The 14,790-nt window shown below is 48.4% G+C and overlaps 1 protein-coding gene across 4 annotated transcripts; it reads left to right on the top strand.

Moving 5' to 3' along the window:
- Positions 1-5,637: 5,637 nt before the first annotated feature.
- LOC134175813 (uncharacterized) lies at positions 5,638-9,728 on the top strand. 4 transcript variants are annotated; one of them, XM_062642142.1, is made up of 6 exons: positions 5,638-6,545; positions 6,643-6,702; positions 6,878-7,222; positions 7,932-8,007; positions 8,475-8,561; positions 9,281-9,728. In XM_062642142.1, exons 1-6 carry the CDS (start codon positions 6,371-6,373, stop codon positions 9,726-9,728), a joined length of 1,191 nt encoding a protein of 396 aa, XP_062498126.1. In that variant the 5' UTR covers positions 5,638-6,370. The 4 variants fall into 4 exon arrangements, with proteins under 4 accessions (XP_062498126.1, XP_062498125.1, XP_062498127.1 ...); XM_062642141.1 differs by having other exon boundaries at positions 5,640-6,545; positions 6,875-7,222; XM_062642143.1 differs by lacking the exon at positions 8,475-8,561 and having other exon boundaries at positions 5,642-6,545; positions 6,875-7,222; positions 7,932-8,025.
- The last annotated feature ends 5,062 nt before the right edge of the window (positions 9,729-14,790 follow it).

Below are 14,790 nucleotides of genomic sequence, written 5' to 3'. Positions count from 1 at the left end.
GAGGGAATACGCTTGCACCTTTAATGTAGTCAAGTACCAAAATAATGTCAGTGTGAGTAGGCAGGGCTGGGGTGGGAATTGCTGAGCAGAGCTGTGGGGTTTGACAGATCTATTCACACAAGAGCCCATTTGCTGATGCCGGCTCCGTGAAGCGGGGCCCAGAGAGGCGGCTGGTCAAGGACAATTTCTCTGCCTGATTTTACACCGTGTTGCTACAAGGCTGTTTGAGAGTGTTTTCCCCTCCCTTTGCATCCCTGTGGATGATGTCCTTGATGAGGCCGTCCTGCCACACGCTCACTGCCTGCTCATGGCACCGATGCGCCTTGCACCACGCAGCGGTGCTTGTGAGGTCCCCTTTCATTGAAAGCTGTGACGGGTTAAAGGGAATTTTGTTGAATTATTCAGCAGCATCAAAGGCCCTGAGAGAAATAATCAGTGGCTGTGGTTGTGTGAGGTGGAAAGGAGGATTTCAAGCTTTTTGGCAGACAACAGTGATGCTGCAGAAGCTCTGATCTAGGGTACAACGCTGGGGACATCATGAAGAGGGGCGGAAGGTCCCTTATGGCCTCTTGGTCCCACTTGGCACATCTTCCTGTCCAAAATCAGCTCAGACCCCATCCCCTCCCAATGCTCTTTGTGCTTTCTGCCAGAAACAGGACAAAATTGGAGGGAGGGGGTGGAAATCCCAACCGAGCAATGCTGAGGGCGAGAGCTCCATCCCACAGGGATGCTGTGGAGGAGGCTGGAGGCAGCATCCTGCTGTGCTCATGGGTGCTCCCGCAGCGTGTGCCACCCGGTGAGTTCCTTCCGCAGCCATTAACGTGCTCCTGATTATATTTAATTAATTAGCAGCAGGGTTGAGATCCTGGAGTCGGAATTGTGCTGGTGGAGGAACAGGAGACAGCATGTTCCTTGGCGCTGGAGCTCCTCTACTGGTACCCGCGACTACATTTGCCAAGGTAACGGGGGGCTGTGACTCAGAGATGCGCAGGCAGCAGCTGGCAGCACAGTGCTGGCTCCATGGAGGCTGAGCATTTGGATTTGGCACTTTCAGGCACCTGCCTCATGTCCCTACAGTGCTTTTCCATCCAGGAATGGCATGGAAAAGGGCGATGAGTCCCCAGGGATGCGGTGCCAAGAGGTGATGCGATGAGAGGAATTTTCCACATCCTTTCTTGCTGTGTTGTTCCCTTCTCTTGTGGGATGATCATAGAATCGTGGAATAGTTTGGGTTGGAAGAGGCCTTCAAAGTTCATCTAGTCCGAACCCCCTGCAGTGAGTGGGGCCATCTTGAACTAGATCAGAACCACTTCCACCCTGATGCACTGGGCTTCCTTCCCTTTCTTTGGTGATTTTTTCCTCTTCTATTGCTCACTGCTTATGCCATCTCCCTGACAAGCTCACAGAGAAGCCAGCCAGCCAGGCAGATAAGGAAACAGATGCTGTAGAGTGCAAAGGTCAGATAAATACAGAGAGCTCAGGAGAAAAGGCTTTGTGAAAAGGTGGGAAGCTGAATAGGTGAAAACAAAAGGATTTTGGAGTGCAATTGCAGAGGGGAAACCCTTTTTTGCAGAGGAAAAAAACCACCTTGGCCTCCATAAAATATCTCAATGAATTCAGGGCAATAAAAGAGAAGGAATAATAACTTTCATATTGGTAAATGTGAAGCACTGCAAGGCCTGTGGCCTCTCTGCAGGAGCACACATAGTCTCTGCAGCTCTGCAACCCTACAAAGCTGTGCCTTGTGCATTTACTCTGATATCCTCATTGCTTTATGGCCTTTGCCACACAAGGAATCATATAGAAATGCTCCCATCTAGGAAAGCATTGAACAGACTGCGGTTAAGCAGGACGTACGTGTACCAGCCTAGCTGGCTGCTGACCTGAGGTCGATGCTTTGCTCCCCATTTCTGGGTCATTTTGTTTATTAGGGAAGAGACAAGCCTATAATTAAAATGCAGTTAATTCCAGGCTCATTAGCCTGGATCACATTGCATGTTCCTTCTATAGTAAGCAGAGATGGGACTTGTACTTATTTCATTAAGGATGCAAAATGCCACCAGGTGGTCGCTCTCCGGTACAGACAGTGACTTATGCTGCAGCCTTTGTGCAAAACCATGACCCAGATCCATCCTAATGACTCCACCATCCCCAAGGGGACTGGTGGCAAGGGCCATGACTAAAAGCGTGGGTCTCTGTCCTTATAGCTTGGTTGTGTGTCCTGGCCATGCTGATCCCTCCTAGTGATGCATGGTGTATAACCCTGGATCCCTGTAGTATGGAGGGTTGTAGGGGCTGGTCTTGTGTCCGAATCAGAGTGTTTGATGGTTCCCATGTCATTTCATCGTGGTGAGAACAACTGGTGAGTGATGTACCTCTCATCCCTCAGCTACTGAACTACGGCTGCATTCTGAAGCGGTGAAGTGTATGCTTGCTGAAGAGTAAAAAGCAAAGGGAGATTAAAACCACCTGTGTTTGCTATTTAAATCCCTTCAAACAACACTTATGGTTGTCCTGATAAAGACGGGGCAGCATTCAAACAGATGCTGAACACGGTTGCTCTAATGCTTATCTCTAGATAAGATTACAAAGACGCTATTGTTGTTCCTCAATGGCAGCTGCGATCTCAATCTCAGCGAGCGCAGCTTGGAGGGGGAAATGTGCTGGCACTGGGGACAGGGATGGGGTTTGTTTCCAAAGGAAAGGCTCCTGAAAACAGTAATTCTATGTAGAGCCCGCAAGCAGGCACCTGGCAAGGGATTTTGTATTCAAACACAGAGAGGAGAATCTAATCAGGGCTTGCTAATTTCCATGGAGTCAAACACTTGGGATTCACTTCAGACTCGCATTTTCCTGCAATAATTCAACACAAACACTGTATATTTATACATGGACACTTGGCTTTTCTGGTGTTTGATGAGACTACAATTCATCCTCCTCCTGTGGCCACTGCAATCTTCCCTCTCCTGTGGCTGAACTACCACCTCTACCCCCAGGATTCTCCATCTGTTGCGCTTTGCATATTGTTGGCTCTTCCAAGGGAAGCAAACAATACTTGCTTAAGGAAGCAGATTTGATTGGAACCAGGTCCTGCATAAAACCAGGATCCCATCTCACTTCCATCGTCATGTACCTCTATTATTTTTCTCTTCATTATTGCTTTTTCCATTTCTTCTTCCTATGCAGTTCTCATTCTTCAGCATCATTCAAACCTACATAGAATTCAGATACTACTTCTTGTATATTTGTATCTGCTGTGATACTTTATCTCAGCTGGATCTCCAGTTAACATCTGCTTCTCCCTGGGCTGACAGATGTATTCTTTGAGCTGTAAATATTGCAAATCAGAGATAAAGACATTTTCTTACCCTGCGAATAGGATCGAGGTCCCTTTCTACTATCTCCCTTACCATCTGAAGTCTCCTTTTCTCCCAACAGCCTCCAGGGCTTCTTTTGGCTAAGCTAAAGCAGAAAGAGCTGTTTAGGTTCACTCCCTGGCTCTATTTCCATCTCATGCAGGGCTGGATGTCTGGTTGGGCAGGCAGGTCTGCAGATGGTCCCAGTGCTCTGCCTGCTGGTCTCCAGCCCAGCCATGGCACACTGTGAGCACTGGTGATGGTTTCCAACACTATGCTCCCTCTTTGCTGCCAGATCAACCAGAAGACCCCTCCCCATGGACACCCCAGTGCTACAGCCATGCTTCTATGAGGAGATGGGGGACAAACACAATAGAAATGGAGTGTGTGACCTGCAGAGCTGAGCACCGAGCTGGGAAGAGCATGGTGACGTCTCTCCAGAGGTCTGGGGTCTAGAGCAGCTTGCTCCAAGCCCCTGTGTCCAACCTGGCCTTGAACACTGCCAGGGATGGGGCAGCCACAGCTTCTCTGGGCACCCTGTGCCAGCGCCTCAGCACCCTCACAGGGAAGAGCTTCTGCCTAAGAGCTCAGCTCAGTCTCCCCTCGGGCAGGTTCAAGCCATTCCCTTTGCCCTGTCCCTACAGGCCCTTGTCCCAAGCCCCTCTCCAGGTTTCCTGCAGCCCTTTTTAGTTACTGGAAGGTTGCTAATAGAGAAATGCACAGTCACTTTGAAAGATGCTTTGCTATCTAAGAAAACGTGCTGCTGGGCTTCCCTCTGAAAGCAAGTCCAATCTCTTTCTCTCCTTCCCTTTCTTTGGGTGCTGTTATCCCTCCGTGGCCAGGACGCTGCAGGCATTTAAATTCTCTTCTTCAAATCCTTGTTTCAGAAAGGGCCTAAAATACATTTTCTTCTCGGATGCAGCAAACAGGAAGCCCACACCGCAGCCGTCTCAGCCTCTCTTCTCCTGTCTCAGGGAGAAAAGAATTCACCAAGCCCTAGAGCCTGACTCACTCGCTGTGTGAGCATGAATTAACCAGGAATGTTCGAGAATTATTCCTGAATAATTCATGAACCTGAATTAATCATGCATTTTCATGAATTATTCATGAATAACTCATGGAAATGCAAGGTTTATTCATGCTCCAAAAAACCCAAGGCTTTTTCTCTTCTCTTCTGCTCTGTCTCCCTGTAAGAAACAGACCTGAAACAAGCTAAAGGGTGGGTGGGGGGGGATATAGATGTATATGGCAAAATAACAGGAATCATAATGCTGAAACAAAACAAGGAGGAGAAAAGAAAGCAAAGGGTCTTCTCTTTGCACTGGGGACGGCAGGTGGGAGCCTTCTAAGCCAGACAAAGGAGACCTGACAAGGAACTGTGGTGAAGGGACAAGCCCAAGGCAAAGAAGTGGCCGATCACCTCCTCTGCTGGAGCAGGCAGCTGGGACCTGGATAGACAGGAGACATCTTGCAAGACTCAGCACCTGGAGCAGGGAGAACCAGGCAAGGACCCAGCTCTGTCGCTATCAGGGTTTTGATCTCTCTTTCTTTCTCTTGTTTGTGTGTTTGTGTAGTTTTGTTACATTCGTTAAGGTGAATGAACACTGGGTAAGTGGGGCAGGAGGGAGCAGCAGCGGCTCTGAAGATCAGTGGGGTTTCTTTACGTGGTGCAGATCCCCTCTGGAGAGCTTTTTGGGGCTGGGGCTGTCGTTTGCTGGTTGGAATATGGTGCTCTTTAAACAGAGCTGTGTTTCGGGGAGGGGGATGTCTCAGCTCTGCCGTTATCCCACTGTCTTGGTGTGTAACCTTTGCTGGGCTCAGAGATGCTGCAGAGCATCGGCGGCAGGGAAGGGGATGTGGGGAGTCAGGCAGTTACCACACAATTAATTTGTACATGGTGCTTCCTAATGAAAATAAACCCCAGAGTGTGTCTTGGCCAAGAGAAAAGGATTGGAGCGAGCCAGGGCTGAGTCTGTGCCAGCAGAGCAGGCTGATGGTTCCTTGCAAGGAGCTTTGCTGTAGATGATGGTGATGGTGGAGGGGAAAAAGCAGAAGGAGGAAGTTCTCCAGGGTGAACTGAACCTCCCAAGTGAGAGGGATTAAACCCAGGCTTTAATGGGGGTGCACAGGCAAAGCAAGGGACTGCAATACACTAGGTTGTAGCTGCCCTTCCTGCCAGCTTGTCCCTGCTCCACGGCTCCTCTCCCTGCCCCAGCTCCCTCCCATTGGCTTTGGACACCAGGACCATTCTCATGCAGGGCTCAGCCCCATCCTGCTGCAGAGCAGAGCAGGATGGCCTGGGGTGATGCTCAGCAAGGTGGAAGCAGGGTATCTCAGTGGCACCCAGGATACCAGCTCCTTGCAGTTTAGCTACTTGGCTGCCTTAGATATATCTTTCACTGGTCCGTGCCTCAGTTTCCCCATGTGTGTAATAGCAGTAATTTGCTGCCCTTGTTATCAAAGTACTTTGACGTTTACTGGGGAAAATAACTGTGCAGTCAAAGGAATGGCCATTTCCTGGAATACTGCTGGGTCTTTTTGAGTTTCTTCTCTGCACTGCCTTGATATCATACAGGTAAAATCCTGTGCTGCAGGAAATTGCTGTAGACCTATTAAAGTCAATTGATCCGTGCTCGTTCACATGGGCGCAGAAACCAACTCAGTGGCTTATCCAGTGGCTTATCCCAATGCATCCTGTGTGAGAGCTGGTCCTGGCTCTCCCCAGGTGACACAGGTCATGGCTGGAGATGCAGTTCCTCTTCTGATTAAACTGGGGCACCCTATAGCCTGTGCCCAGGTCAACCTCCCAGGGAAGGGGTTTAGGACAAGGCAAGCATAGAAAGGCAGGAGAGGAGAAATAACTGGTGGAAAAGATACAGGCACAAGTATTTTATATCCATAGGCTGCACTCCTCAGGTAGAGCATCATTGGTGAATCCTCCCACCTATGGGAGAGCACAAAGCCACGCTGTGACCCTTCCCTACTGCTCCCCTTGCACTAGGTGGGCAGCCCCGATGTCGACCAAGCTCTACGTCCTCATCAGCTGGCCCGATGGCAGCAGGGTGATCAACATTGAGAACATCAAGGAGCCCCGAAAGCCTTTCCACCTCTATGCAGTGGGGGAGCAAGTGCTAGCCCGCTGCCCCGGCTTCAGCGGGCTCTACTGGGGCATGGTGGAAGGCATAAGTGGTGAGTGACACCCCTCTGTCCTGGGCTCTGCAATGTGGGGCTGCTTAGGAGCAGCCTTTAATGGAGTTCAGTGCTGAAAGATCCTCTCTTCCTACAGAGCATAAAGATATTTTGGAGAAGAAGCTGCTGGAAGACAGACAGCTCCTGGAGAAGTTGAGTGAGTAAGGTTTTGGAAGGTGGCACCTTTGTTCTTCCATTGGGATTTTGGGATGGGAGGATGCTGTGTCGTAGTCCTGTCATATATCAAGGTAACAAGCATTGGGTGGGAGGTGGGAGATACCCATCGTTGTTACCCCATGGCACATCTTGACTGTCTGCCTTGCTTTCAGAAGCAGAGCCGCCCGTCCATAGCATGATGCCACCCCAGCCAAAGAAATCCAGGAAAACCTTCCCAAAATGGACCCCGGGGAATGCACCCAGGAAATACCACAGCGACAGGACTTACCCTGCAAAGCCCCTGCTGAGGGCGGCCGAGGCAAGCCTGCCCCATGATGCTGGCAGCTCCTCCATCACCAAGGAGAGACGTGCCCTGGGCAATGGAGCAGCAGCAAGGTCCCGCTCACTTGCAGGACCCCCCCACCCAGCCAGTGCCTTCACGCCTCCATCCACGTTTGTCACTGTGGCCATGCCAGGGACTTCTCAGGGTGAAGAGGACGGGGCTGGTCCAGCTACGAGAGGTAACAGTGGCTGTAAATTAGGACATTGGCTTTCAGCTCTCTCCTGCCTTATCCTGATGGTTGGGATGGGGACCTGCAGAGCTGCTTTGCTCCAGGGCTCTGTGTGCTTTCTCCCGGGGCTACAAAGGTTAGAGATGATGTTCTATGGTCCTTTCCATGCGGGATATCTCCTCCAGGAGGGCTGTCTAAAGAGACATGCTGTGTGGTAGCATATGCTTTCTACATTATAAGGCACCAATTCTGTCTCCTAGGTTAGCAGTTCTTTCTTCACAAGCTAAAAAATAATCTAGCCTACCTGAATGAGTGTGAAACACCCCAAAGCTTTGTGCCTCCATTAGTCAAACTGTCTCAGATTTGCCTATTTCCCTGCTTTATCCACTATTGCATACATTAAATGTGCTTATAAAAATACACTATTGCATTACCTTCCTGCTGGCTAACGGCAGTGTCCAGAGACGCACTGGCTTTGCTTGCCTTGCCCACTATGTCTTTTGTGATGGGAACAGAAGAAGAACCCTTGAAATACCACCTTTTTCCAACAACACAATCCCCATGGCTCAATCTTGGAAAGCATGTCTGAATCACTCTGTTTATGCAAAGGGAATAATGTGTTGCCATGCAATCTAGGCAGCAGTGCATAGATCATCTCTTCCGGAGACAGAGGGATTCAGGACCTTCTCAACAGCTTCTTTCCCATCCCTGCATGTAGATTACGTTGCCCTGCCGATGAAGAGGAAGCCAGATGGCACCTTGTCCCAGTGCCAACAACACATCTGCCTGAACAGGTACTGCTTGAAGGCACAGTGAGGACCCCGAATGTTTCACACCGTACATATTCATTTCATAGTGTGGGTTCTGCCCATTCTGTTTCCATGTCCTGGTTGTGCTCGCATTGAATAGATGTTAATATAGACTTAAACCCAAAGTGCAAAAGATAAAGGGAGTTTGTGTGGGTACACACTGCAGAGCAATTGAGTCCCTTGTGCTCTGGAATCCTCATCCCTTGGTGGGTCAAATGGGAGGTCCCCAGTGTCCACAATCCAGGGCTTGCTCTGCATGTAAAGAGGGGTGAACAAGAGGTTGCCTCAGGAAGAACTGTTGATATTTCCTCTCCATCCATTTTATTCTTGCTGTAAATGAAGACAGAATTCCTTTGAATTCCAACCTTTGAATTCCAGACAATTCTCTTTGGAATGAATAGGAGCATGAAGCTTTCTGTGGCCGTGCTTTTTACCTTGCTTGTTTCTTCCAGCTGTGAGGAGCTCAAGCTCGATGCTTTACAAGAGACAGATGACTTCGAGAGAGTTCAGAAGAGGTTTGGTCCTGCTGAAGTGGAAAGGTGATTAGTTAAAGAAGGCACTTGTTCTTGACTGTGTTTTCCTCCTCACTACAACAAAGAGCAGTGAGACCACAGCTGGGTGAGAAAATGGTGTAATTTTAGAACCAAGAGCTGCTGAATCACTATGTAATCAGAGCCAGGATTCTCTTTCAGACTGTAGGAGTTAGAGATGCAAGCAGGCTCTAAAACAGTGCAGAAAGCACAAAGCTCGTGCCTATAACAACCAAAATGACATCTATCGTGTTTGAACACGATCGTGTTGTTCCTTGCTTTATTGTCCATTACTTTGATGATAAGTACCCCGTGATGGACAGTTTTCCTGCAAAGAAATAGGTGTCAAAAAATCATCTCACAGTACTGCATTGTCATTTCCTGGGTGTTGTTTTGTGCCACATATATCTGCCTCTTGGGGCTTGCAGGACAGGGCTTATAACTATCCTTAAAGCTGAGAAGAAGGCTCAATATCAAGGCCTCCATAGGTGCATGACAAGGAGGGGTTGAGGGTTAAACTGCTCATTTCTAAGCTACTGAAAAGTCCAGACCATGTCATTCTTCTCTCCTGCCTTGCTCCTCACCCAGGCATAGCTGGATGGGCTGACACTGTGACAGAGAAGTTGTCCTGTCCCTCTTTGGCTGGAGATGTTGCATCCTTTAGCAATGCCCACATGGTGAGGCTACAGTGTCTTCTTGCCTTTAGACATATAACGTTAACTTTTCAGGGTGGAGAAGATAGAGCAGCTGGAGAGGATGGTGTTGGACCTCCAACAGGATGTCCTCTCTCTGAAGAAGAAGGTGCAGAGGCTGGAATCCCTGTCCTTCCAGGAGGAACCCCACCGGCAACCATGCGAGGTGGTGGAGCTCTTCAATGGCTACACCAAGGAACAGCTCAAAGAGACCATCCGCTTTGACCAGAAAATCAGCACCGCCTGCAAGACGCTGCTCTACAAGCTCTTCACATCCGACTACATCCAGAGCCACTCCATCACGGGCCGGAGGGGCAACACTTTCCGAGAGGCGAAGCCCATGATGGATGAACGCTGCATCAAAATCATCCGGGTGCTGCTGAAGCAGAAGTTTGGAGACCACCTCAGTGACACAGTGATCACGGAGAAGATACAGAACGTGCAGAAAGCCCTGAGGCAGAAGTTTAAGACAGAATGTCTCTGATACCCTCTTCCTGCCGTGCTCACCCGGGTACCTAAGCACACAAAAGACGAGTCCAACCTGCTGCTGTTCAGCTGATTCCCTGCAAGGAGCCAACCCAAGTGAAGCTCACAATGCAGATCTTTCACTGCCAAACCTCTGCCTGCATTAATAGAGCAGATGTTTGGGATGTTTGCCCAGCTTGGCTGGGCTTTTGCACATCTGCTCCCACTTTACAAGCCCCTTCCCGTTCAGCCTGTGTGCAAGCATCGCTGCAGGCTGATTCTAATGATCTCTTGATGGACATGCTCAGAAGCTTGAGGGTTCCCCTTTGATTCAGTAAATCAGCTTCATTCCACCTTGCAGTGGGGTAGGGAGAGAAAGACTGGCTCTAGGACAGGGAGCCCTGCTGCAGGTGGGCTTTGTATCACACAGCACAGCTTCTCTTTGCATGCCTGTGGTTGCCTCTTCCTGCCTGTGGGACAGTATTTCCTCTTTTTGCTCCCAGTGAGTGTGTTTTACGATTTCCTGCAGTAACAGAAAGCATTCAGAGAAAGAGAAGCTCATTTTTGACTGTTTTAATGTAGCTCTGTGAAAGAATCTAACAAAAATTTGCTCAACAAGAGAAGTGCTCACCCATGCAAATTACATTAATTTTCCTTTCAAAACCAGGTTATTTCCATGGAGAAATCCTGTGTGTTTTTATTCCATAAAAGTGATGGATGGAGGAAAAATATGGTCCACTGTAGTTATACTTTTCCCTTAAAAATCAGACATATTCTGTATGCAATCCCTATCATTTAAATATTTATAACCTAGTCAAGAAATTCCAGGAACAACCAGGGTTTTTTCTGTGTAAGTGGTTATAGGAAAGGGCTGGAAAGACATGTCTGCTCCAAAATAGCTCAGAGCTGGCGTTTCAGCGGGCTCAAAGTGTTTTTAACTTCAAAGGAATAAGATGCTGACACCAGTCCACCTAATACAGAAGAGTTACAAAATACCAACCATTCCCTTTTAAAGAGGCTTCTCAGGCAAGAAATTGGTTTTCTGAGTTTCATGTTTAGATTACTCAGGAAAGGAAATGTCAGTTGTTTTGCGTTAATCAAAGCATTTGGTTTAATTTATGTGTTTTGTTCAATTTTCAAGGATTTAATTTCTTCACAGCTCCACGAGAAACAATAATGCAAAATAAATGCTCTGGAAAGCAGGGAATGAATGAAAAGGGAACTGTGTTATTTTCAGAATATTCCCCCTCTTCCTTTTTTTTGTAGCTGAAAAGCAAAATCATTAATGGAGGGTTAATGCTGTGAAGCGTTTTGATTTTGGTGGGGATATGCTTGCCAACGTATTTGGCACTGCTTTCATCAGATGTGTTTAGCAGTCATGCTAAATTGCTGTAGCCCATAACTAAAGATATCCCTCCTGTTTCCCCAGTGCAAATGCTTCCCTTAACTCTCTGTTATGCAAACATGTCAGTGATGGTTCCTCATTTGTATGGACCTTGACTTGAAGAGCGGCTGGAGCTGGTCTCCTGTGATCCCTTGGAGCCAGGAGTGCAGCCAGTCCTTGGAAATATGCTGAAACTGAGCAGAACTGCCCCAGAACCTCAATGCAGAAATGTCCCTTCTTCCTGTGAGGGTGCTGAGGCGCTGGCACAGGGTGCCCAGAGAAGCTGTGGCTGCCCCATCCCTGGCAGTGTTCAAGGCCAGGTTGGACACAGGGGCTTGGAGCAAGCTGCTGCAGTGGAAGGGGTCCTTGCCCGTGGCAGGGGGTTGTAAGTGGATGAGCTTTAAGATTCCCTCATTGCCCAAGGGAATAACAGCAGAAGAGATGGAGAGGATGGGTAACACCCATCCCAGTGAGGCACCACTGTCACCTCCTGCGTGCCAGGGCTGCATCCAAGCCATTTCCCTGGGCACACATTTTTGCCTTCATCTTCCCTCTTGGTGCTTTGTCAGACCCCTCACCAAGCTGCAGCCTTAAAAGCCAGCTCACAGATATTATTTATTAAAACATGTGCTGCTGCTGTTCTCCCCCACTGAGCCCCCTCCAATGAGCCTCAGGTCATTACAACAAAAGGAGGCAGGAGAAAAGTCGGAGAGGACGGACTTGCTGCAGGGAGTGATGGCTCCTGGAATGAGTTGTCTCTCATCAGCTCCTCTGGAAGCAGATGAGCCAGTCGACCTTTCTGCTTCAAAGCCCTTTGGTGGTTCCCTTGGAGGTGAACTTCACAGCCTAATCCTCTTGCTGCTATGCAGCGAGTGCTCCCGGAAAGCAGGGCCAGCACTGTGGCCTGATGGATGCTCCGTGCACAGCACAGCCAAGGCACTAACAATCTGATGCTCAAATGGGCCCTTCGCAGCTATGAAAGTTACCCTTAGCTACTCTGGAAGGCTTTGATGCGGTGGAGAGGGCTGAAGAAAGGCAACACAGCTGGCTTTTTGTTAAACTTCATTTTTAAGGTGTTTGTGAAGCAGAGGCAGTGCTTCCAGGCTAATTGGGAGCAGTCGCAGCCATCGACAATCAAACATCGCTGTGAGGATGCTGATGCTCTCACCTCCCTGAACTCCAGCTCTGGCTAATCAGCCTCGAGAGGGATGATCATACAGTGCTGAGATGTGGCATCCCTTTGGGGATGAAGGGGCCAGGGAAGATAAGGGAGGAGGAGGAGGAGGGTTTATGCTAGAATCACTTCACCTGGGGATGTTCAAAGCTTGTTTCTCTCTCTAAGTGATGAAGGGCAACTCCAGTGAATTGCATTAACCTCCCACTTTAAGAGAATTACTGGGAGAAGCTGGATAGGTCTTTCTGTTTAAGTGAATTGCTCAGCATCTTGTTAAAAACAATGCTTCTGTTCAGCTTCTGGGCCCTTTGGGCCAGGAGGATATAGGCAGTGAAAACAAGGGTCAAAGCACAGAGAGCCAGCAACACACAAGGTTCGGGGGAAAATGGGAGCCTTCCCTGCATTAGGCTTCTGCAATTTCCAGTAGTGGAGATGCTGCTGATGGTACAGCTGATTTCACATGGGAAAAAAACCCCAACAACCAGAACACCAGGGGAATTGTCTGGTGTTTAACCCCATCTATTTCAATTGTTTCTCCCTGACTCTGCCAATGGGATTCCAGCATCCAGCATGGATGGGTTTTAATTTGCCCATTTCTTGGCTTGTAAGAAACACCCCGTGAGGTGCCTCAATATCTGCATCCCCCTGAAACTGCAGCACATTAGCTTAATGAAAACATGTGAACTGTGAGCATCAGTAAAAGGAATAGTGGGAAAATGTAAGTAAATCCCTTCTTGGGTTTTAATCAAGGCTTACAAAGCCTGGCTGCCTTTACACGGGTCTCAAGCTGCCATCACTGGGGCTGCTCTGAGCTTGCTGGATGCACTTGGAAGAATTTCTGATGCAAAATTAGTGGTGCAGCGGGTGGTGGAAGTGTCTTGTGCTGGTTTGAGATGCTTCCACAGACAGCGGGAGGAATGGGATGCAGCCTATAGAGAGCTCAGCTGTCATTTTAATATGTCAATGACATATTAAAAAGGACAAGCCTTGGCCTGTATGAGCTTGAAGCTGTGTGCCATCTCCTACTGGTGCTCAACACATGAATACCCAGTGTCACCGGAAGATTGGCGTTGTTCTGATAAGTCTTTATCTTATTTGGCTTCAGAAAGACAGCAAAAGAGAGATGTGGCCCTGGAGCTATGTGGGTGTATTGTATTTGCACATTATTTTTTGACAACAATCCTATTTCCATCACTTTGCACACCTCTGTGTGTGCAGATATATCATGTTTTCATAGAATCCCAGCCTGGTTTGGATTGGAAGGGATCTTAAAGCTCACCCAGTCGCAACCCCCTGCCATGGGCAGAGCCACCTTCCACTAGAGCAGCTTGCTCCAAGCCCCATCCAACCTGGCTTTTAGGTTTTATAACTTCCTAACTTCAAGCAGTCTTTCCTGTCTCTGCTCCAGTCACATATTCATTACACATAATGTTTACCACTATTTCTCTGCCTGCAGTACATAATTACATTATTCCAACTCCTATCTATCTCCTCCATCTATTCAGAGTCAAATATAACTGGGGAGATCGTTATTAAAACACAGAAAGCACAGAAATAAAATTAACCACAGCGCTCTGTGTGCTCAATACACTGAGGAAATAAAGGACCTTCCACTTCTAATAAAATCTGGATATGAATTGCCTCATAAGAGCTTAAATGAATTATATTCAGAGGCTGGAAAGAGAGAGCTCGGAGCTCTCTGACTGCAGGATGATGGCTTGATGGGCTGCACATGGAAACAGACCATGAAAGCTTTAGGACCAGGTGTGATGTTCTGCTTAGAAATTGAGCTTCAGGACTTGAAGGTTCTCAGGTGGTTAAAGCTCCTCCCATTGACATTTTAATTGCATTAGTGTTGCCAGCCCTTCTTGCTACCTCTGGAGGGCTCAATCACTGCTTTGGTTCTTGCCCATGACTCTTAATGGAGAAAGGACCCTGCAGATGAGCGGTGGCTTCTCAACCCTGTGTTTGCTCTGCTCTGATCCTCCCAGTGTCCCAGGAAGGATTTGAGGTATGGATATGGTTTGTCAGCTTTAAAGTGCTGGAAGATGAAGGCTGCTGAAGAACACTCCCCAGTCCCTCTTCCTTGCACAGCCCCAGTGTCCCCTTGTCAACAGCATGTACCTGCTGTCCCAGGACATCGCCATTCTCAAGAGGTGCAGTTTGGAGACATGCTTTCTTTTACTTCCCTGTTTTATTGGGTGGGTTTTGTGTTTGGCACATGGAGTTAGCTGGAGCAAAGGGGACTGTGTGCCTAACTCAGCAATGGAGAAATTAGCACCCCACGAGGCCCAGGCCTGCATGGGGCTTATTGATTGTTTCTCTTCAATATAAGCAGTATAGCCCAGAGTACCACGCAGCCGATGGAAGAGGAGACTGCAGAACTGATGTACTCCTGGTAATGAATAATCGTTACGCTCCAAAGGAGTCTGTTATTACTATTACCATTAATTCTACTTGTACAGTGCCCAGAGATGTGGAAGGCGGAGACAGAGGAGTTTGTGACCTGCATACTGCAGGCTA

The sequence above is a fragment of the Pezoporus occidentalis genome, unplaced genomic scaffold (genome assembly GCF_034315485.1).
Source record: "Pezoporus occidentalis ecotype Australia unplaced genomic scaffold, CSIRO_AGI_Poc_V1 ctg70, whole genome shotgun sequence".
Classification (NCBI taxonomy): Eukaryota; Metazoa; Chordata; class Aves; order Psittaciformes; family Psittacidae; genus Pezoporus; species Pezoporus occidentalis.
This window is presented reverse-complemented; position numbering and strand designations above follow the sequence as displayed.

Bases quoted from the DNA above. Each gene is read 5' to 3' on its own strand.
- LOC134175813 (XM_062642141.1), top strand. From the start codon at position 6,371: ATGTCGACCAAGCTCTACGTCCTCATCAGCTGGCCCGATGGCAGCAGG. The intron at 6,546-6,642 runs GTGAGTGACACC...CTCTTCCTACAG, and splicing joins CATGGTGGAAGGCATAAGTG to AGCATAAAGATATTTTGGAG. The intron at 6,703-6,874 runs GTGAGTAAGGTT...CCTTGCTTTCAG, and splicing joins ACAGCTCCTGGAGAAGTTGA to AAGCAGAGCCGCCCGTCCAT.